Genomic DNA, 23,706 nt, shown 5'->3' with positions numbered 1-23,706 from the left:
TCACCTCTTAAGAAAAGTCACTCAATGTGAGGGGGTTAATCTGGCAAATTGCATTCCCCAGAGAACAGCAGGAGAGAACACAATGAGAAAAAGTATTAAAATCAGCATTTATCAAGGTAAGACTGCCTTTCTTACAGTAAGAAAGAGGCGTCACTGTTCTTACCCAAAGGCTATTTAACTAAGGTAGATGAACATAAAGAAGCGAGAAAATAACCTGAAAACATACATTAACCAAGCATAGCCGAGCTGGCAGTGTGCACATTGCTTACCTTGTGGGCAGAAATACATATGGGTTGTGGACAATGTTGGCTAGCTGAAACATGTGTTGCTGGAAAAGCGCAGCAGGTCAGGCAGCATCCAAGGAGCAGGAGAATCGACGTTTTGGGCATAAGGAAGAAGGGCTTATGCCCGAAACGTCGATTCTCCTGCTCCTTTGATGCTGCCTGACCTGCTGCGCTTTTCCAGCAGCACATCTTTCAGCTCTAATCTCCAGCATCTGCAGTCCTCACTTTCTCTTAGGCAATGTTGACTAGGTCAACATTTGTCACCCAACTTAGTGGCTTTCAAGTCAGTTTCAAAGGGCCATGAAGGGAAAACCACATGATTCAAACTATGGAAGTCACATTGAGGCCAGACCAGGTAATGATGACATACCCTAAAGGATTTCAGTGAATCAGACTTATTTTTCCCAGTTATTGGTCATATTTGCATTGCCTCCATTAGGTTACCTTTTAATTCCAGACATCTTGAAATCAAATTTTACCATCTGTGTGGTGGGATTCCAACCCATGTCTCCAGAACATTAGTCTAGGCTTCTAGATACCGCTTGCCCCCCCAACAACCCACCCTCCCATCCTCGCACCTTTCCCTGCCACTGCAAAACCCGCGCCCACACCTTCTGTCACCTCCATCCAAGGCCCAAAGAAGCCTTTTCACATCCATCAAAATTTCACCTGCACATCCACCAATGTCATTTATTGTATCCGTTGCTCCCGCTGTGGTCTCCTCTACATTGGAGAGAGTGGACGCTTCCTCGCACTGTGCTTTAGGGAACATCTCTGGGACACTCGCACCAATCAACCTCACTGCCCCGTGGCCCAACATTTCAACTCTCCCTCCCATTCTGCCGAAGACATGCAGGTTCTGGGCCTCCTTCACCGCCGCTCCCTCACCACCCGACGCCTGGAGGAAGAATGACTCATGTTCCGCCTCAAAACACTTCAACCCCAGGGCATCAATGTGGACTTCACCAGTTTCCTCATTTCCCCTCCCCCCACCTTACCCCAGCTCCAGCCTTCCTCATGGCCTGTCCTACCTGCCAATCTCCCTTCCCACCTATCCGCTTGTACTCTTTGCTACCTTCTCCCCAAAACGTCGATTTTCCAGCTCTTCGGATGCTACCTGACCTGCTGTGCTTTTCCAGCATCACTCTGATCTAGACTGTGGTTTCCAGCATGGGCAGTCCTCACTTTTGCCTTCTAGATTCCCTGTTCAGTGACATTACCATGTTGCCTCATCTTCCCAGTGTCATTACCGTTGGCAGACAACAGCGGCAAAGTGAAACATGCATCAGATATCATTTTAGTCTGTTGTGGTCCACGCCAGACAAAGAAGCAATGTTCTTCCAGAAAATGTAGAGCTTTTTCTCAAAACTGACACTAAGAATCTTTTACATTTACCCAAACAGCCAGATTTAAGGCTTTGGTTTAGTGATCCAGTGTTGCATTTATTTGGCAGTGATGTGAAACAAGCCTGTGCTCTTCACAGGAGTGGAATCAAACAAAATTCAGAGAAAAGACAATATTTTGACAATTTACCTCTTCGTGCTGTATTCAAATGCTAAGTGAAAAACATACTTGAGTTATAGACATATACAGCACAAAAACAGACCCCTTGCTCCAACTCGTTCATGCCAACCAGTTATCTAAAATAAATCTAGTCCTATTTGCCAGCATTTGGCCCATATCCCTCTAAACCCTTCCTAATTAAATATCCATCCAGATGCCTTTGTAATTGTAATTGTAACAGCCTCCACCTCTGGCAGCTCATTCCATATACACACCACCCTCCGTATGAAAATGTTGCCCCTTAGGTCCCTCTCACCTTTAACCTATGCCCTCTAGTTTTGGACTCCCCCACCCCAGGGAAAGGACCATGTCTATTTACCCTATCCATGCCCTACATGGTTTTATAAACCTCTGTAAGGTCACCCCTCAACCTCCAATGCTCCAATGAAAATAGCCCCAGTTTATTCAGCATGTCCCTACAGCTCAGATCCTCTAACCCTGGCAACATCCTTGTCAATCTTTTCTTAACCCTTTCAAGTTTCACAACATCCTTTCGAAAGCAGCTTTTGAAAATGTTATTAGCTGAGCAAATCTGATATTAAGTTAGTGTTTAAGTCCATTTGAATAGATTCCTGGTGGTGTTAATTTTTGCAAACGTTGATTCTTGCTCTCTTTCATACTATTTCTCTCTCATTTTTAACTTTCTTTCTCTCTGGCTTTTTCTCTGTTCTGCTTTCCCTTTCTTCTCCACTTCTGTCTCCCTCTTTCTCTACTTCTCCCAATTACGTTGTCTCTTCTTTCTGTTCCCAGGTATTTAAGCTACGGTTCTGGTCCCAAGCGATTCCCGCTGGCTGATGTTCTCCAGTATGCCTTGGAGTTTGCCTCTAGTAAGCCTGTGTGCACATCACCAGTGGATGATGTTGAAACTACTCCCCCTAGTAGCATCACAGCGCCTCAGACGACAGCCAGGCAAGAGAGGTTTGTATATAAAACTGGAAGCAAATAATACCTTATTGAGTTACTTTGAAAAGTGGTACAATTAAGTGGCACCTTTTCACATCTCTCCTTTAATTCAGTTGATTGCTTTGCAGTTATAACAACATAGGAAATAGGAGAACTGCCATTCCGTATGATCATGCTTGACCTTCTACCTCTACTATATCTCTCTGCCCATTAGCTATATCTCTTTATCCCTTTAGTATCCAAAAATCTGTTGTTCTCTGTTTTGAATGTGCTCAGTGATGGATCATGCACAACTCTGGAGAGAGAATTCCAAAGGTTGACACCCTTCGTGTCAAGAAACTTCCCCTAATTTATCTTAAGTAAGCAAACCCATATTCTATGATTGTGATCCCTTATCATAGAAATATAGAGTACAGAAGAGTCCTTCAGCCCACTAAGTCTGTACTACCAGAAATACAGTACTCCCTTTATTAGTTTCTCTTTGCTACACTAACCCATAGCCTTAAACATTATGCCATGTCAAGTACTCAAGTCTCCTTGTTTCTCCTGCAACTTGAAAAGGGGCAGAATCATTGGTGTAAGAAAGAGAAAAGTTTTTCCGCGTTTGTTATAGGGAGCATTGAAAGAAAGAGTATGTGTTAAACACCCCTTGTTCCTGAATGTATGACATGTTTTTAGTTCTCACTTTGCTAGTACAATGTTAGAAGTACTCCGTGTACCCTTCTTTAAGGTAAAAAGGCCTATTGGCAGTTCAAGACACTTTGCATGTAATGCAGCAAAGACAGGACATACATTCATTCTGCTTTCCCCTCTCTTTCTCAGCCATATTGTCCTTTGGATGTGGAGTGTGGAATAAGGGCTGCATATCAAGGATTAATAATAAATTTCAAGAAAATCAGCCAATAGTTTAACAGACCAATATCCAAATGTTGAATCAGACTGCAGAAGACTTTGAGGTTTACAAGTGTTTTATTGCACATTGTAGTTTAGCACAGTTAGTAATTGTTTGTAATGCAGAGTGACACCAATGGTGTGGGTTGAATTCTTACACCAGCTGAAGTTACTACGAAGGGCTTCCCTTCTCAATCTCTCTCCTTGCCTGACATGCGGTGACCCTCAGATTAAACTACCACCAGTTGTCTCTCCCTGATGAGACAGAGCAGCCCTGTGGTCTGCCAAGGCTATGGTAACTTTACCTTTATCTGCTCTAAATCATCTCTGGATATGATCTATTTTAGAGATCTCTTGTGGCCCCGTTGTAATGTTCTTTACTCTGAGCCAAAAGGTCTGGGTTCAGGTCCAACCTGTTACAGAGGTGTATCATTAAATATCTGAACAGGTTGATTAAAATAATCTAAAGGGATCTGCACTTCTAACACTGAAAACGACTACATCCTGTCACTTTGCAGATTTCAAAAGGACTTTAATAGTGTTTGAATAGTGAGATTGCGTATTTCAAGGCAAGCCTCAAGTTATTTTAGATTTAGGCTAAAGAGGTAGCCTAACTCTCTTTTAAAAAAAAGCATCTTCTAGAGTGCAATATCTGCATGGATTCAGTTGTTAAGGATATTTGCAGACATATTTGAAGAGAATTAACTTGTTTCATTGACCAAAACTTGCCAATAGCCCGATGGATCAAGGACCCTTGGCCGCCACAGATGCTCCCTGCACACCCCCTCTTCAACGGCCTGTCGTTCACAAACCCTTCACGCAATCAAGGGTCCCACCAGAAATTCCCATGCATCCTGCACCACGCCACATCACAGAGGACGAGTTGAGGGTGTTGGAGGGTTGTCTACATCGCTGGAGGATGGAGGTAGAGAATGACACTAGAGGTATGACTTCCTTGACCCCCTCCCCTGTTCTGAATCTCTCTCCTCTGCATTATTTCTGAATAAAAATTGTAATACTGATGAACATTACATTGTGATAGCTCTGTTGTTCCATGATTTGTTGAGGATCTCTGAAGGAAGGTAAGGCACTTTGTTTAGATCACCCTTTGGTGATTGTGTACATTTTAGCTGTTAAAAGGAAGGAAGTGCCGAAGTATTTCAGGACTTGGAAATTTTGGGAAGCATGAAGGTGCAGAGTGTATTGTATTGAGTTAATAATCTAAAATTCAAATTACTCACAGTAAATTGCAAAATGTTAGTTTCAATAATTCTGTCAACTTTCTGGACAATACCTGCAAATTGTTGTAAAGACTTTAATAATTCATGAATGCTCTTCACAGAAGGGACTTTACCACTTTTGCCCCATTTGGCATACTGTATCCCAGTCTCCCCCTCAGTGGCTCTCCAAGAAACTGGAGATGGTCAGCCATATCCAGGGGAAGAAATTGTGGGGATGCCCATCACTGCCAAGACTAACACGGCACAGAAGAGAATGCCCGTATTACCAACAGCCTTGCCAATATTGCCCCGTGTTCCAAAGAAAATAAGTTAAAAGTTGGTATAAACAATGTTCTGTCATAGTGAAGGTGCACAAGAAGAAATCGAGTCGATAGTGTAATTAAGCCTATGCAATGCAAAGAGTCAAGGGAAAGAATGGTCATTGTACTCTGGTAAAGATGTAGCACAGAGTATGTAAATCCTGAAAAGGACAGAAGGAATTAATGTTCATAAGTTTGACATATGGCAGCATAAACTATCCAGATGTGAAAGTGGTGTCTGAGGGCAGGAACATTTCTAAAGGCAAACTCCATAATGTTGAGGGAAAATTCATGGTACGAAACCAAATTTCTAAATGGCAGGCTTGGAAGTCTTCCTTACTGTGTCCAAGAGTACAGTGAAACCAGGAGTATCAGTAAATAATGCCATTGTCAAAGCTAAAATGTTGCTGAACTTAACAAATGCAGAGTACCTCCTCAAAAAGGCTGAATTAGCCAAGTTAACGCTTATTCACCCCCCCACCCCTCCCTCCTGGTGTCAAGACAAGATCAGGGTTTGATGAAGTCGAAGGAGAACATTATAGCCAGAGAGAAGGGAAACGGTGGTGTGTGGTAATATCACTGGACTAGTAATTGAGAAGCCCAGGCTACTGCACTGTGGAAATGGATTAGAGTCCACCACAGAAATGATGATATCTGGATCAATTAAAAATCGTAAAAAAGCTGAAAAGGAATTGAAAAGTTAGCCTAATGGCATTAAAAAAAATTCTGGCTCACTAATAACCTTTAGGGAAGGAAGTCTACAGTCCTTATCTGGTCTGCCTCCAGAGTGACAGTGATATGGGTCTTAACTGCCCTCTGTATTAGGGCAATTAGGGATAAGTTTTTTTTAAAACCTGTCAAAATGTGTATATCTCCAACAATACTCATGACAGTCATGAGCACAAGCCAGGCTGTTTAATTGGCCTCCCATCCACATCCTTTAACAATTGTTCCCTTCATTACAAATGCACAATGTCAGCAGTGACTGTCTACAGGATGCACTGCAGCAACTCACCAAGATTCCTTTGACAAAATCTTCCATAATCTGCAAACTCTACCCCTTGGAAGGGCAAAGGTAGCAAATGGATGGAAGCATCACCACCTGCAAAATCCCAACCAATGCACTCACTATAACAACATTGGGAGTATATCTACACCACCTGGGCTGTAGCATTTAAGAAGGCTTTCATCATCACCACCTTGAGGACAATTTAGGATGAGCAGTATTGCCCTCACAGGAGTAGGCTATTCAGCCCCTTGAGCCTGTTCCCCCATTCAATGATATCATGACTGATCTGTGGTCCAACTCTCTATATTAAACTCTACATGGGCCTATGTTTGCTTAACAAATATTTATTTGTCTCTGATTTAAAATTACTGACAGATCCAGATGTTTGTGGAAGAGAATTCCAAACCTCTACACACCCTTTGTAGAAATGCTTTCTAACATCTCTCCTGAACGGTCTGGCCCTAGTTCTCTGACTATGCCCCCTAATTCTATAATCCCCAACCAGTGAAAGTAGTTTATCTTTATCTGCCCTGTCTTTTCCTGTTATTATCTTGAAGACTTTGATTAGATCATGGAGCAGTATTGGAACAGGCCCTTTGGCCCCACCATGTTAGTTACTACTATGATGTCATTCTAAACTAATCCCATCTGCCTGCACATGGTCTCTATCCCTCTATTCCCTGTCTGTTCATGCATCCATCTAAATGCTTCTTCAACTTTGCTAACTTACCTGCTTCTACCACCTGCCCTGGCACCTACAGTCCTCTGTGTGAAAGTTTTCCCTGCTCATCTCCTTGACATAATCTCCCCTTTCACCTTAAGCTTATGCCCCCTTATAACTGACACTTCCACCCTGGGAAAAATGTCTCTGCAACTAGCCACGCCTCTCATCATTTATATACTTTTATCATGCCGCCCCTCAACCTCCCACACTTCAGTGAAAACAATCCAAGTTTTTTAACCTCTCCTTATAGTCAATGCACTCCAATCCAGGCAACATCCAGGTAAACCTGTTTTGCACCCTCTCCAAAGCCTCCACATCTTTCTGAAAGTGTGGCGACCAGAACTGGACATGCTACTCCAAACATGGCCCAGCTCTAAGTCTTCTCCAGCTGCAACATAACTTGCCAACTTCTATTCAATGTCCCGACTGATGTATGCCACCCTTATCACCTTATCCACATGTGTTGCCACTTTTAGGGAGCTGTGGACTTGGACACCAAGTTTATTGATGCTCCTAACGGTCCTTCCATTTAGTGCATCCTTTCCGCTGGCACTTGCCCTTCCAAAATGTATTGCTTCACACTTGTCCGGATGTAACTCCATCTGCCGTTTCTCCACCCAACTTTCCAACTGATCAATATCCTGCTGTATCCTTTGATAACCTTCCTCACTATCCACAATTCTACCAACTTTCATGGTGTCTACAAACTTACTGATCAGAACGCCTGCATTTTCACCCAAATCATATTTATCCTTTTATTTTGTCTAACCTTTTAAAATTTCTTGTCATTCAAGGTTCCTGAATCTTGCCATTATTATCACCTATAACCTTCTAAATTTAAGAGAAAACAGACCTATCTTGTATAATCTCTTTTCATAATTTAATCCCTGAAGTGTAATTTTGGAAACCTATGTTGTACTCTATCTGAAGAAATATATCCTAAGTATGATGCTCAGATCAGCTCGCAGTGCTCCCAATGGGGTCTAACCAGGGTTTTGTATAACTTGCAGAATAACTTCTGTATCCTTCTACTTTAGTTCTCTCGAAATCAGGACCAGCATTCCACTGGCTTTCTTGACTATTTTCTGCACCTATTCATGATATTTTAAAGATCTATGCTCCTGAACCCCAAAGTCGTTTTGGATATCCACTGTATTTAATTTCATACCATCTCGCAAATATTACTGTTTGGTCCAAAATGGATTACCTCACACTTGCTTTCTTTGAACTCCAACTTTGCCCTTTCACCTATAAATATCCTCTTGAAAATTTATGCTGTCATCCATACTGTCTACAATGTTGCCTAACTTTGTCATCAGCAAATCTTTATATTTGACTTTCTGTGCCATTGTCCAAGTTGCTAATGAATAGTAATAGACCTAATTGTGGAACATCATTGCTCACAACTTGCCAATTTGCGCACCTACTTTCTTTTGTCTGCCACTCAACCAGTTTCTCAACCATTACAGTAATTTTCCCTCAGTTCTATGGGCTTCTACCTTACTTAACAGTCTGTTATGTGGGACTTTATCAAATTGCCTTCTGGAAATCCATATAACAACATCATAGACATTCCCCTGTCCACCCCTTCAAAAATTCAGTGAGGTTGGTCAGAGATGACCTACCTGTCATGAATCCATGGCTCTTCCTGGCTAACTGAAAAATTCAAGGTGTTCAGTTACTCTATCCTTGTTTATAGATGCCAGCAATTTCCCCGCCACATGTTAGGTTCAGTGGTCTGTAATTTCCTGGTTTTCCTTTTTCCTTCCTAAAAAAAAATGGCGTGATATGCAATAAATCCATTCCAGAGGGACAACTCTTGTATCCAGGGAACTCTGGAAAATTATAGTTAGGACATACCTATCGCATTCCCAACATCCCTCCCCCAAGTCCCTCCTCCCGACCTGCTTGGCACACCCTCCTCATTCCTGAAGAAGGGCTTATGCCCGAAACATCGATTCTTCTGCTCCTTGGATGCTGCCTGACCTGCTGCGCTTTTCCAGCAACACATTTTTCAGCTATAGTTAGGACATGTCCAATGTGCTCCCCTACTTTTTTTTCCACTCTCTGACAGAAGCTATCAGATCCTAGGGATTTGTCCATCACTGATGTTTTACTTATTTCCGATGAAACAATTAGAAAAGCTCGATGACGATGGCAAATAAATAAATGTGTTTGGAAAGCTCAAAGAGTACTGGAGGAATAATCAGCCTGGCTGATTGTGTGAAGCAATTAAATGTAACTCTTTTGGATTTCTCCACAATGAGACAGTTAGCTCATGACCTCTCCCATTGGTGCTATTGTTTTAATATTGTATTTATTTTTGTGCTATTCATTTGAGGATAGAAAATCCCAAGCCAGAAAACCCTGACAGTGAGCAGTAGATTTCCTGGGGTGTGAAGAAACAAAGAAATATTTGAGATGTGAAGTACATGGTACAGCCCCTCAAGCCTGCTCCACCATCCAGTATGATCAGAACTGACCTGATTTTGGCCTCAGCTTCACTTTCCTGCGCATTCCCAATAGCTGTTGACTCCCTGAATACAGCAAGCTGTTTACTGACTTGAGTTGAGGCATTAGTTTGAACACAAGTATGTTCTGCTGGGTGCCAGACGTCTACCTTTAGCTAGGTGGTGATGGAGTGGCACTTGTGATTTAATTTTGTTTTGGGAAGGAGGTTGGTGCAGGGAATGGAACACTTGGAGTGGTAGAGATGTACAGTGAGCAAACAGACTCTTTGGTCCAACTTGTCCATACCGACCAGATATCCTAAATTAATTTAGTCCCATTTGCCATCATTTGGCCCCTTATCCCTCTAAACCCTATCTATTCATATACCCATCCAGATGCCTTTTCAATGTTGTCATTGTATCAGTCTCCTCCACTTCCTTTGGCAGCTCATTCCATACACACACAACCCTCTGCCTATAAAAGCTGTCCCTCAGATCCCTTAAACCTATACCCTCTAGTTTTGGACTCCCCTATCTGGGGAAGAAGACCTTGTGTATTCACCCTATCCATGCCCCTCATGATTTCATAAACCTCTATGAGATCGCTCCTCAGCTTCCGACACTTCAGGGAAAATAGCCCCACCCTATCCCTGTAACTTACTTGAATTCAAACTTCAGACAGTCCAGCCGTGGTTCCATGTCGCTGCTGATTTTGTAGATTTGAGTTGGCAGTTGACATCAGGCCTAACAGTCATTAATAGTGACCCCGTTATATGCTTATTTCTTACATATGCATGTTATGTGATGATAACATTGGGCTTGAATGTAATACTCTGTTCAAGTAGCCTGTGAACAATCAATGTTAAGGTTCACGCAGAAAGAGCAGCAAACGTCTGTAGAATTTCCTGAACAAATGGGTGAAGCGAACAATTTTATTGATGACATCTGTTGGTGATGTTTTGTGTCCTGCCTGTGAGATGTAGTCAGTCACGGACACTTAGAGCATCCCTTATAACTACATCTGCAGAAAGTGTACCTAACTTCAGCTGTTCACCGAACAAATGGACAAGGTTGAATGGCAGTTGGAGACACTAAGACATATGAGTGGCGGAGAGCATCGTAGATAGAAGTTATCCAAGTGTGTTCGCACCCAAGGCACAGGAAGATAGATGGGTGACCGCTAGGTGGGGCAGGCAGTCAGTGCAGCAATCCCTTCCAGCTGTCTCCCTCTCAAACAAGTATTCTGTTGGGCTACAGATGATGGGAATGGCCCATCAGGTAACAGCAGCACCCAGGGCAGTGACACCACAGCTGTACAGAGGGAAAAGACAAAGGGTAAAGCTATAGCGCTTGGAGATTTGATAGTCAGAGGCACAGATAGGCACTTCTGTGGCTGAGAGAGAGACTCTAGGATGGTTTGTTGCCTTGCTGGTGCTGGAGCCATTGATGTTTCTGAGTGGAGTATGGGGCAAACAGAAACTTGGATAAGCAGACAGAAGTCACTGTCCACATTGGCACAAATGACATTGGTAGGAAGAGTGACAAGCTCCTGCAATAACATATCAGGGAGTTAGGTAGTAAACTAAAAAGCAGAACTTCTAGAGTAGTAATCTCAGGATTACTCCCTATGACATGTGCTACTGAGGCTAGGGATAGAGACACAGTGCAATTGAACACATGGACTAAAGAGCTGGTATGGGGGGGAAGGGCTTCAGGTATGTGGATCATTGGGATGTCTCCCAGGGAAGGTGGGACCTATACAAGAAGGATGAGTTGCACCTCAACAGGAGAGGCACCAATATCCTGGCAGAGAGATTTGATAGTTCCACTCAGGAGGATTTAAGCTAGTGTGGCAGATCGTGGGAAGCAGAGCAGCAGGCCAGTAAATATTGAGACTGGGGAAATAGTATGTGGATAGTCCTTAAAGGGAGAGGGCCATACTGGACCTGGTATTGGGAAACAAGCCCAGCTAGGTGATCCAAGTTTCAGTGGGGAAGCATTTTGGGAATAGTGACTGTAATTCCGTACATTTTCTGATATTTATGAATAAGGACAGAGTGGACCTCTGAAGAAGGTACTAAATTAGGGGAAGGCCAACTCTAACCAAGTGAGGCAAGAATTGGAGAATGTGGATTGTGAACGGCTGTTTGAGGATAAATTCACATCTGACATTTGGGGGAGTCTTTTAAAGACCAGTTGATTAGAGTGCAGGACTGGCATGTTCCTGTGTAAATGAAGGACATGAATAGCAGGATTCAGGAACCTTGGATGACAAGGGAAATTATCAGCTTAGTCAAAAAAAAGGAAGCATGCCTGAGGTCTATGGAACTAAAAAAAACAAAGTCTTTGAAGAATATAGAGGAAGTAGGAAGGAGCTCAACCAGGGAGTCAGGAGGCTTAAAAGGGGCTATGACATGTCCGTGGGCAGCACAGTTAAGGAGAACCCTAAGGCATTTTATGCATTAGGAGCAAGAGGATAGCTATGGAAAGAATAGGGCCGTTCAAGGATCAAGGATATGTGTGGAGCCAGAGGAGATGGGTGAGATCCTTAATGAATACTTTACATCTGTGTTTCCCAAAGAGAGTGTCATAAAGAATGTTGAGGTTAGGAAAAGGTATGTGAACACACTCAAGCAGGTCAACTTGATGAAGGAGGAAATGTCGGGTTTCTTGAAGTACATTAATGTAGATACTGATCCCGTCCCAGGACCAGATGGGATCTATTCCCAGATACTGTTGGAGGCAAGAGAGGAAATAGCTGGAACCTTAACAGGTATCTTTGCCTTCTCTTTGACACTAGGTGAGGTTCCAGAGGACTGGAGAATGTTTTTTCTTTGTTTAAGAAGGGAAACAGAGATAATCCAAATAATTAAAGGCCAGACAGTGGTGGAAAAGATACTGAGAGACCGGATTTATTCATTTTTGGAAGCTTGTTAGTGATAGGCAGCATTGATTTGTGTGGGGAACGTCATGCCTTACCAACTTGATTGAGTTTTGTTGAGGAAATGACAAGAATGATTGGTGAGGGAAGGGTAGTGGATGTTTCTACATTGATTTCAGTAGGACATTTGATAAGATGTCTCATGGCAGGCTGGTACAGAAGATAGAGTCTCATGGGATCTGAAATCAGCTGGCCAATGGATACTGAACTGGCTTGGTCATAGAAGTCAGAGAGTAGTGGTGGAAGGGTGCTTTTTGGAATGGAGATCACAACTAGTGGTGTTCAGCAGGGATCACAGTGTTAGGACCTTTGTAATATTTTGTAAATAATCTGGTGGAAAATGTAGGTGGTCTGATCAGTACGTTTGCAGATGATACAAAAATTAGTAGAGTTGTAGATAGTGAAGAAGATTTTCAAAGGATACGGCAGGAAACAGAGATAGCAGATTTGGGTAGATTCAGTTTAATCCAGACAAATGCGAGATGATGCATTTTTGGAAGATCAAATTCAGTTGCAAAATATACAATAAATGGGCAGAATCCTTAAGCTCATCGGCATATAGAGGGATCTGGGCATACAGGTTCACAGATCCCTGAAAATGGCAACACAGTTGGATAAGGTGGTCAAGAAGGCATACAGTATGCTTGCTTACATTGACCTGGACATTGAATATAAAAGTTGGCAAAATATATTACAGCTGTATAAAGCTTTAGTTTGACGCATTTGGAATATTGAATGCAGTTCTAGTTTCCATGCTACCAGAAGGACGTGGATGCTTTGAAGAGGGTGCAGAGAAGGTTTACCAGGAGCTTGCCAGGTGTGGAAGGATTCAGGTGGAGATGTTGGATAATCCCGGATTGTTTTCACTGGAAAGACGGAGGCTGGGGACCAACCTGATGGAGGTCCACAAAATTATAAGAGGCACAGATAGGGTGAACAGTCAGGGGCGTTTTTCCACGGTGGAAAGGTCAACTATAAGAGGGCACAGGTTCAAGGTGAGAGAAGGAGTAAGTTTTGGGGAGAAGTGTGGGGAAAATGTTTCACACAGATTGTGAGTATCTGGAATACGCTGCCAGGGGAGATGGTGGAAACAGGCACATTAACAACGTTTAAGGCATATCTTGATAGACACATGAGCAGGAGGCAAACAGAGGAATGTAAAGAGTGTATGGGCAATAAGTAACGGACCTAAATAAGGATTTGCTATTTGCACTGGCTTGCTGCCTGAAGCTCCTGTTCCTGTGCTGTATTGTTCTTTGATTTTATTTTTGCTTAGCCATAACTCAGTAGTCATATCCTGATTCATTTTTCAGCAAGTCCTTCAAAGTTATCGTTTCTTTAACTATTTCGCAGGAGTTATTTCTGTTCCTTCAGTTCCCTCACCTTGTCCCTATTGGGGTGTCATGTTCAAGGTGCCAGTCTCAATTTCTGGCTTTTTTTTCAGATTTACAAGAGAGCATCGCCAGGCTTCACCGCACAATTGATCTGATGTACACTGACAAGACTATGATGCAGGTAAACCTTCAGAGCTGTGAGATTTTAACTGAGCTTCAGGCCATCTGCTGCTTGAAGGAGTGGGCTGTGAAGGACAGAGCCAACTGGGTTGAGTTCCATTATTCTGCAGGTGGTTTTGTAACTGGCAGGGAAATGCCAAATGTGGGAACTCCGAAATAAAACTACTGGGCTGGCTTGTCAAACTGTCAAGGAAAAAATGTTAGCTGCATCTATTCATTAAAACTGATCTGATGAAATATGAACTGAGTTTAACAGTGATGGTTTTTGAAGTTTGTGTGTGTCTTACTTTAAGATGTCAATTTAAAATAGATTGTTACAATGGGGAGCAGATTTGACAAATTTTAATGTATTTTTGACGCCTCAGCAACAGTTTATGGCATTTATGTATATTTATGTTCTTCACTGTAGTGAGCCTTTATTGACCCAATCTTGCCTTTGTGCTCTAGGTTCCTTACCGACTGCATGCAGTCTTGGTGCATGAAGGGCAGGCTAATGCTGGGCATTACTGGGCGTACATCCATGATCACCACCAAGAGAGGTGGATGAAGTACAACGACATAGCTGTTACCAAATCTTCCTGGGAGGAGCTAGAACGCGATTCCTTTGGAGGTTACAGAAACGCTAGTGCATATTGTTTAATGTACATAAACGACACGGAGCGATATTTAATAGAAGGTACTTTCATTAGCTCTGATCTTATCTTTTACATGTATTGTGTGTAACACATGGAAATCGTTTGACATGGATTGTTACTTTTTATTTTGAGATGGCGTGATTTGAGAATCCTTGGCTTCTGTTATGTCTCTTTCTGCTCAGAGGATCACATAGAACAGAAGAAGGCAAGTCAAACCAGAGTCATAGTTAGCTCGTGGTCTACAGCACAGAAAGGGGCCCTTCAGCCCATCATGTCCGTACAGGTCAAAAACAACCACCTAACTATTCTAATCCTAGTTTCCAGCACTTGACCTATATCCTTACATGCCTTAACATAGCAAGTATACATTTAAATACTACTTAAATGTTATAAGGGTATCTGCTTCTACACCTTTATAGGCAGTGAGATCCAGATTCCCGTCACTCTCTGGATAAGAGTCTTCCCTCACATCTTCCTTAAACCTCCTGCCCTCACCTTAAATCTATGCCCTCCAGTCATTAATCCCACCATCAAGAAGAAAACTTTCTTCCTATCTATCCTGTCCATGCTCCTCTCTCCATTAGTCCAATTTCCCTGATCTTTTCCTACAGCCTGACACCTGTATCTTTCTTGAGCATTTATCCAGTTCCCTTTTGAAACTCGCTGTCGCCATCAATCTTTGAGATCAAAATAAGTTATTGCATAAAAAGAGTTCTCCTCCTGTTGCCTCTGGCATTTTGCTGATCACCAGACAATATAAATTTAAGGTAATTGACTACCCGCGAGAACAACATTGCTATTAATATTAAGTTCTTCCACCAGCTCTTCTGGAAAGATTACAAAATAAAAGGGTTGAGGTCATGCAACAAATATACAATGGCCTAGCTAGATCACACCAGGAATACAATGAGCAGTTCTGTACACCATACCTGAAGTAGGATATATTGGCCTAATGCCATAACTCCGTAAGATAGGAATAGAGCTAGGCCATTTAGCCCATTGAGTTTGCTTTGCAATTCATTGAATGGTTGAGTTGATAATCCTCAACTCCACTTTGTTTTTTTTCCCATAACCTTTGATTCCCTTACTGATAAAAAAAAATGAGTCCATTTGAGCCTAAATGATCCAGCCTCAATAGCCCTCTGCAGTAAAGAATTCCATAAATGCCCTCTGAGGGAAGATATTCCTTTAATTTTAATTCATTCACAGGATGAGGATGCCACTGGCCAGGCTAGCAACTATTGTCCAACCCCAATTCCCCAATTGCCCCAACAGGCAGTTTGAATCAGCCACATGGGCTGTGGGTCTGGAGTCACATGTAGGCCAGACCAGGTAAGGATCATATCTTCCTTCCTTCCCTAAAGGCCATTAGAGAACCAGATGGGGTTTTCCAACAATCAACAATGGATTCATGGTCATCGTTAGATTCTTAATTCCACATTTGCTGTGGGGATTTTGAACCCATGTCCCCAGGTCATTACCTTGGTCTCTGGATTAATAGTCAAGCTAGGCTATTGCCTCTCCTTTGGACGTTGATGACATGATTCTTGAAATAATGCCTATTGGTCCTAGATTTTCCTACAAAGGCAACAATCTTTCTACATTAACCCTGTCAGATCCCCGAAGAATGTTTCAATAAGCAATAACTTCAATGAGTTTTTTTGAAGAAGTAACAAAGAGGATTGATGAGGGCAGAGTGGTAGACATGATCTATATAGATTTCAGTAAGACGTTCAACAAGGTTCCCCATGGGAGACTATAAGTAAAGTTAGATCTCGTGGAATACAGGGAGAACTAGTCATTTGGATACAGAACAGGCTCAAAGGTAGAAGACAGAGGGTGGTGGTGGAGGGTTGTTTTTCAGACTAGAGGCCTGTGACCAGTGGCGTGCCACAAGGATTGGGCCTGGGTCTACTACTTTTCATCATTTATATAAATGATTTGGATGTGAGCATAAGAGGTATAGTTAGTAAGTTTGCAGATGACACCAAAATTGGAGGTGTAATGGACAGCGAAGAGGGCTGCCTCAGATTACAAGAGGATCTTGATCAGATGGGCCAATGGGCTGAGGAATGGCAGATGGCAGTTTAATTGAGATAAATGCGAGGTGCTGCCTTTTGGGAAAGCAAATCTTAGCAGGAATTATACACTTAATGGTAAGGTCTCAGGGAGTGTTGCTGAACAAAGAGACCTTGGAGTGCAGGTTCATAGCTCCTTGAAAGTGGAGTCGCAGGTAGATAGGATAGTGAAGAAGGCGTTTGGTATGCTTTCCTTTATTGGTCAGAGTATTGAGTAAGTTGTTGGGAAGTAATGTTGCGGCTGTACAGGACATTGGTTAGCCACTTTTGGAATATTGTGTGCAATTTTGGTCTCCTTCCTATCAGAACGACATTATGAAACTTGAAAGGGTTGAGAAAAGATTTACAATGTTGCGAGGGTTGGAGGATTTGCGCTATAGGGAGATGTTGAACAGGCTAGGGCTGTTTTCCCTGGAGTTTCAGAGGTTGGGGCGTGACCATATAGAGATTTTTAAAACCATGAGGGGCATAGATAGGGCAAATAGACACTCTCTCCTGGGGTGTAGGAGTCCAGAACTAGAGGGCATAGGTTTAGGGTGAGAGGGGAAAGATATAAAGAGACCTAAGGGCACCTTTTCCTACAGAGGGTGGTACATGTGTGGAATGGCCTGCCAGAGGAATTGGTGGAGGCTGGTACAATTACAGCATTTAAAAGGCATCTGGATGGGTATATAAATAGGAAGAGTTTGGACGGATATGGGCTGGGTGCTTGCAGGTGGGACTAGATTGGGTTGGGATATCTGGTCAGCATGGACGAGTTGGACCAAAGGATCTGTTTCCATGCTGTACATCTCTATGACTTTAAGGTCACCTCTCATTTGTCTGCACTTCAGGCCCAACTTACTCATCCCCTCTTCATAAGACAGTCCCTGCATACCTGGGTTAAATCTAATGAACTTGCTCTGGATTGCCTCCAATATTAGTCAATATTATCTTACATATGGAAGAGAGTGTATTGTAGACTTAGCAGAATAATAGATTAGATTAGAATTCCCTACAGTGTGGAAACAGGCCCTTTGGCCCAGCAAGTCCACACTGACCCTCTGAAGAGTAACCCACCTAGACCCATTTTCCTCTAACTAATGCACCTAACACTATGGGCAATTTAGAATGGTCAATTCACCTGGCCCGCACATCCTTGGACTGTGGGAGGAAACCGGAGCACCTGGAGGAAACCCACGCAGACATGGGGAAATTGTGCAAACTCCACACAGAGAGTCACCCAAGGCTGGAATCGAACCTGGGACCCTGGCGCTGTGAGGCAGCAGTGCAAACCACTGAGCCACCGTGCTGCCCCAAGTGGTAAATTGTAAGGAGAGATTACACATAGCTAAAGTTAGATGTTTAAGGGATGATTTGATTGAAGATTATAAGGTTAAACAGAAGGGAAGATTATTGAGAAGATAAGGAAACTCTTTCAGTGCTGTTTATAAAATTCTTGATGCACTGTCCAGAAATTAGATCCAGACCTTTGGGAGTGGAGTTGGGAAACTCTTCTATGAGGAAATAGTGACAGAATTTTTGACCTTTCCAAAAACTGACAGTTCATGCTCAATCAATCATTTATCAGCCTTCATTTTAAAATTATTTTTGTGATCAGAGGAATCAAGGGATATGAGAAAAGGTTGGTATTTCTATCCCAGATTGACTGTATGACCACTGAATGACACAAAAGAAATCAAAGTGCTCCTGTTCCTTTGTTTCTGTATGCCAGTTGATTTTCTTGAATTTACACATCTCACGTAATAATAAATTCGATATATTTCCCTGTGGGCTATTGTATTTTCAGCAAGTAGTTGTATTGAAAGAAGTACCATGCTCTTTACAATTCCATTGCACTTCCAACTCCACTATTCTTTCCCATGATCCTTGAACACATTATCTTCCCCTATTTTTATTCTCAACTCCATGTTGGAACCCCTCCTGTTAGTTTTGTCGTAGAGGTGGAAATCTATGAATTTTACGTCACCAAACACATATTCAATGTGAATATGCTGCATTGTCCCTATTCATCCTCCTTTAAGTAGTGACATCCCTTTCAGACATGTTGGAGTCCCCAAAAGCTCTGTATTTGACTCGTGTACTCGACAGCGTGCTACTTCAATCAAAGACTTGGCACGATGTGCCTCACTTACAACACCCAACAATGCTGTTTTCATAAATGTGAGCTGATGTTGTCAAGTTAGCGTTGTCCTGTGGAGGTAGTGTTTAGGTACAGGAATGCAAATAGCCCAAACAAAGTCAGCTGATGTGGTCAAGGTGTGTCAAGCTGCAAGAACATTACTAGCTAGAGGTTGGAGGGATGCAAAAAGGACCCATGTCCAGGAAGTTATAGAATCATTATCCTTTTGTTTGGCCCATTCAGTCTGTGTCAGCACACTTCAGTCAGATCCATTTCCTCAGTCTATCTTCAAAACCATCAAACGTTCATTCCATTTTGAGAGAGGTGCGACAAAGTGCAGCAGACGATCTACAATTTTCGATACAGTGGGCAGAGCTGCCCTCGCCAATACCAAAATTCATCAGTGATAGATCTTTCATGAGCCAAATCAAACAAGGCAGGCAGTTCTTTTGAAATTAAATTGAAATGTGACAGAGCAGCCCTTGGATTGAAAAACTCACTCTGCAACTTGTTGTTTTGAGCTGGGACAGGAGTTGGATGGCCAAGGTTCTGGCTGCCATTCAGTACTATTTGTCCAGCATATTTTACCAGCACCCTTTGGTTAATTGGGAATCCAGATGTTGCTACTACTTTCTTTGTTTGGTGAATGTCATGTAATTGACACTGTTTTGGTGTTTGACCTCAATATGGGGGAAACACAAAACAATGTCACGTGACTCATGAGACATTAAATGGATTTACTTTAAACAGGACACTGCTGTGAGTTAATTTTGGACTCATACCTGCAGCAGTAGCAAAATTTGTATCTAACTCTGGTTCTCTGTGAATGGTTGTTTCAAAGTAGGTGTTACACCAGGTGCTGTTTTCCTACGCCCTTGACAGACTTAAAAGTTCATGTGATACTATTCAGATCAGAGTATGGAAATCTCTCCAGCTTACTGCACAAGTGAAACGTGAGTGAAGCTCTGGTCATCTTGTGGTTAGGAATTAGTTTTTCCACCACTTTCAGTTTGGATTCATTACCAGCCAAGGAACTCAGCTTGCATGGAACATTAAAGACCAACATATTGGGACAGTCCAAATGATTGTAATCATGTTAATATTTGCCAAGCACATTCTGTGTCCAGTATACAGCCTGAGAGAGCAAGATTTGCAGGGCCTCCTGTTCAAAATCAGCTATTAAAATATAGATCAATATTTATTCTAGAGTTTGGCTCTATTGTCTTTCCAAACTAGCACGTTGGATGGTGAGACCTCAGTTTCCCAGTTTGTGAAATGATCATGCATATTTGAATCGGATAGAAAGTTCAAATTTTTTGACACTGACTCAGTTGCCTGGTTTTGATGCCTTCAGATAATTTCGGTGAAGATGGCTTTATTTATTCCACATGTCTCAGGAAGCTTGTCTAAGTTCTGTGGTCAGGTGACCACTGCAGCTATTTTCGAACCATATTTATTTTTTTTTTAAACTATTTTCGATTGAATAGCCTGGGTGGTTTTCTTTTGTGCTTCTTAAGGGGGTGAGTTTGCATTACTTTTATAAAAGTTTTGTTTTAAAAAAGCAACTTTGAGAGACACTGGAATCAAAGTCATAGAGGTATACATCACAGAAAACGCTCGTTCAATTCATTGAGTCTGCACTGGACAAAAACAACCACTAATCCCGTTTACCAGAATTTAGCCCTTGGCCTTGTATGCCTTTGCGTCGCAAGTGCGCATCTAAATACATCCAAAATGTAGACATTGTTCCTCTACCACCTCTACAGACTGAGAGTTCCAGATTCTCACCGTCCTCTATGTTTTGTTTCCTCAGATCTCCTCTAAACCTGTTGCTCCTTAGCTTAAATCTGTTCCCTCGATCATTGATTCCTCCACCAAGGAGGCAAATTTCTTCCTATCTGTGTCATCCAATAATGTCACTCCCTCGGTCTTGGTTGCTCCAGGGAAACTCCAGTCTATCCAATCTCTCTTCACACATAAAACTCTTGACTTTGTCTTCACTCCGAAAGGCTCACATTCCACTAAGGACCCCTGAGTAGCGCACAAAAGCAGGAACTCCGACTGATTTTCAGTTTTCACTTGCTAATTCAAACTGTTGAACTCAGATTTCTCCAGTTTCCTCATTTCCCCTCCCCCCACCTTGTCTCAGTCAAATCCCTCAAACTCAGCACCGCCTTCCTAACCTGCAATTTTCTTCCTGACCTCTCCGCCCCCACCCCACTCCGGTCTATCACCCTCACCTTGACCTCCCTCCACCTATCACATTCCCAACACACCTCCCCCAAGTCCCTCCTCCCTATCTTTTACCTTAGCCTGCTGGACACACTCTCCTCATTCCTGAAGAAGGGCTGATGCCCGAAACGTCGACTCTCCTGCTCCTTGGATGCTGCCTGACCTGCTGCGCTTTTCCAGCAACACATTTTCAGCTCTGATCTCCAGCATCTGCAGTCCTCACTTTCTCCCAATTCAAACTGTTGTGTCAGTGCTGCCAATGCAGTGGATGTCAGTAAACTCAGGATAGTACAGGCAATACACGCCGCAAGGATGTGTGATTTGCAAATGGATTTCTCAAGTCTGCTCTTTGCTATTTAGTTTACAGCTTATATATTTAAAAATTCTTCCCCATTGCTCTTGTAGAGGAGTTCGATAAGGAAACTGGTCAAGTATTGACTGGAATGAACACCTTGCCACGTGATTTGAAAGAGTATGTGAGGGATGACAACCGGAAGTTTGAGAAGGAGTTGCAAGAGTGGGACGCACAGCAGGAGAAAAAAGCCCAACAGGAAAAGATGGAGATACACACTACCCAGAGGGAACCCCATGGAGCATCTACCTCAGGTGAATGGTTAAAAATAATTTGTGACCTCGTTTGGTCTGCTGAATTGGAATTTTTTTCATGTGCTGACGTATTTTGAGCAGTGGTTTAGCAGGTGTCTTGAAGCATTGTGCTAACCATACACTTTTTACTTACTAAAAACTGAGCTATGTAGATCAAAATATCTTGGTTACAGTTTCTGTTCTGTCTTAAGTTAGCTGACTTAGCAATCGCTTGCACAAAGGTTTTTGGCACCCTTCAGCTGTTGGAGAAAATTCCTACCAGTGTTGTCAGTCCTGATCTCAACTGGTTGGCCACGGTGTACGGATATCAGGCCACTCCATTGTGTGCACCCGGTAGTGAGAATCAGATTGACTTTGGCTGTTCAGCTGTCTGTAGACCTGTTTATCCAGAGAGTTGTTAGAAAATGCAGTTTGTCACTGTGTGGAATTCATGTAACTAGATGCACTAAAGGAGTAATTGGGTAGGAACATGATCTTAACAGGTTGTATCGGTAAGGTGAACATATGGCCCCGCAAGTCTGTTCCACCATTCATTACAAGTATAACTAATCTGCTTTGGCTCTGATTTATTGCCTGCTCCCGTTATCCCTTGATTCCTTCAGGGATCAAACATTCGCTAATCCAGCCTAAAATTTCTACTCATTGATGGAGCATCCATAACCCTGATGAGTAGACAACTCCATAGATTCAAACCTACTGATTGAAGAAATTTCTCCTTCTGGCAGTCCGAATTCATGAACTCCTTTCCAGGAGACCCTGCGACCATGTGCTAGATTTCCCAACTTCTCATCGAATAACCCAGTGGTAGCAACAAGAACGTTCACCTTCCCGTTTTCATGACATGGCATCTCAAGGGTGGTCTCACCAAGGTGAGATGCAGGTGAAAAGAAGCTTGTGCGGAGTACAAATGCCGGCAGAGACTCTGTGAGCTGGATGTTTCTATGTTGTAAAATTTCACGCAATTCTGAGATCACCTAACAGTGTAGATTAGGAACCTGAGCTCTTCTGTTCTGAATGCCACCCCCCACCCCCCGCCTCTGTTTCACAGTACAGCATACAAGGAAACTTGAAGTTTATCATTTGACATTTTGTTGGTTTGTTTCATAATTAATATTAGACCGTTGAAAACATTTGGTATAGTGTTAGCTCACGTAGAGAGCTGAAGTAGGCTCCAGAAAGTGGTTATCACCTGTATACTCCCACAGGGTAAAAACATCCTTCAGGGGAGAATCCTGGTAACATACTTTGCTTAAAATTCTCTTGTTTTTTATTGTGCAAGGAAAAGAATTGGAATACCTAGAGCAACCTTCGGCAAAAGATCTCTCTAAAGTTTGTGAAGGAGACACTGCAAGGATGGTCACCAAAGCTGCCACAGAGTATGACGACCGGGGCCCAGAGGCTGCGCTGCAAGCGGTATGACTTGCAACAAGCCAACTTTTCTTTACTATTTACTTACAATATCAAATAAAGAAGTGCTGAATAGTGAATGTTAGGCCAGTTCTTGCTCGCTAAGAAACACCATTTGACCACTCCAATCCATCTTCTTTACGCACTCCATTAAAGGCCATGATTTGTTTATGTTACGTACAGGAGTATTGTACCCCAGTGAGAGAGTGGATTTTTCTTTTCCCTCCACCACCATTATCCTCAAAGCACTCCCCTGTGACGTAGTGGTGGGTACACCATGAAGATGTCACTTATTGCTTGTGAAAATCTTCTGGATTTTCTGAGCTCATAATAAAGCCCTGTATAAATTCAAGTTACATCTTCCCCCTCCCCATCCCAACCCCTCCATTCCTCGCTGTTTAATTCCTTCCCAAAGAAGTGAACTCCCACTTGGTAGTATTTCTTTCGGTGTCAGTAGCCTTCAGTCTCCCTCCAGATACCTCAGCCAAGTTGGCACTGTTGGCTTCCATGAGGAAGAAAAGCATGTTTGCATCTGTTTGACGAGCTGTCAATGTCATAGCCGAGTCAATTCCTTATTGTCTGCACGTCCACCTAATTGGAGCTGCTGGACAATTCATGTAAACTTCCCTTCAGTTTACTGCTGTTGGGGGAGCTGCAGTTACCATTCCAAACCTGACATGAACCAGGTGAGACGAACAACAGTCCAGTCCAATTGTTATGTACAGTTCACCTACTCAATTAACTTGCTGGGACATCGAAGGGTCTAAGTTTTTAAATAAACTGTGAAGTGGCAGCTTTGCACTTTCC

At 42.6% G+C, this 23,706-nt stretch overlaps 1 protein-coding gene across 3 annotated transcripts in view; it reads left to right on the top strand.

Moving 5' to 3' along the window:
• The window catches only part of usp25 (ubiquitin specific peptidase 25), a 201,872-nt gene that overhangs the window by 104,881 nt on the left and 73,285 nt on the right, over positions 1–23,706 (top strand). For all 3 annotated transcript variants that reach the window (XM_072585756.1, XM_072585755.1, XM_072585757.1), the window contains exons 13-18: positions 2,598–2,765; positions 4,377–4,585; positions 13,750–13,820; positions 14,267–14,495; positions 21,292–21,492; positions 22,772–22,905. In XM_072585756.1, the coding sequence (XP_072441857.1) occupies positions 2,598–2,765; positions 4,377–4,585; positions 13,750–13,820; positions 14,267–14,495; positions 21,292–21,492; positions 22,772–22,905 (1,012 nt within the window). The remainder of the gene's footprint in view (positions 1–2,597; positions 2,766–4,376; positions 4,586–13,749; positions 13,821–14,266; positions 14,496–21,291; positions 21,493–22,771; positions 22,906–23,706) is intronic.

The sequence above is a fragment of the Chiloscyllium punctatum genome, chromosome 15 (genome assembly GCF_047496795.1).
Source record: "Chiloscyllium punctatum isolate Juve2018m chromosome 15, sChiPun1.3, whole genome shotgun sequence".
Taxonomy (NCBI): Eukaryota; Metazoa; Chordata; class Chondrichthyes; order Orectolobiformes; family Hemiscylliidae; genus Chiloscyllium; species Chiloscyllium punctatum.
This window is presented reverse-complemented; position numbering and strand designations above follow the sequence as displayed.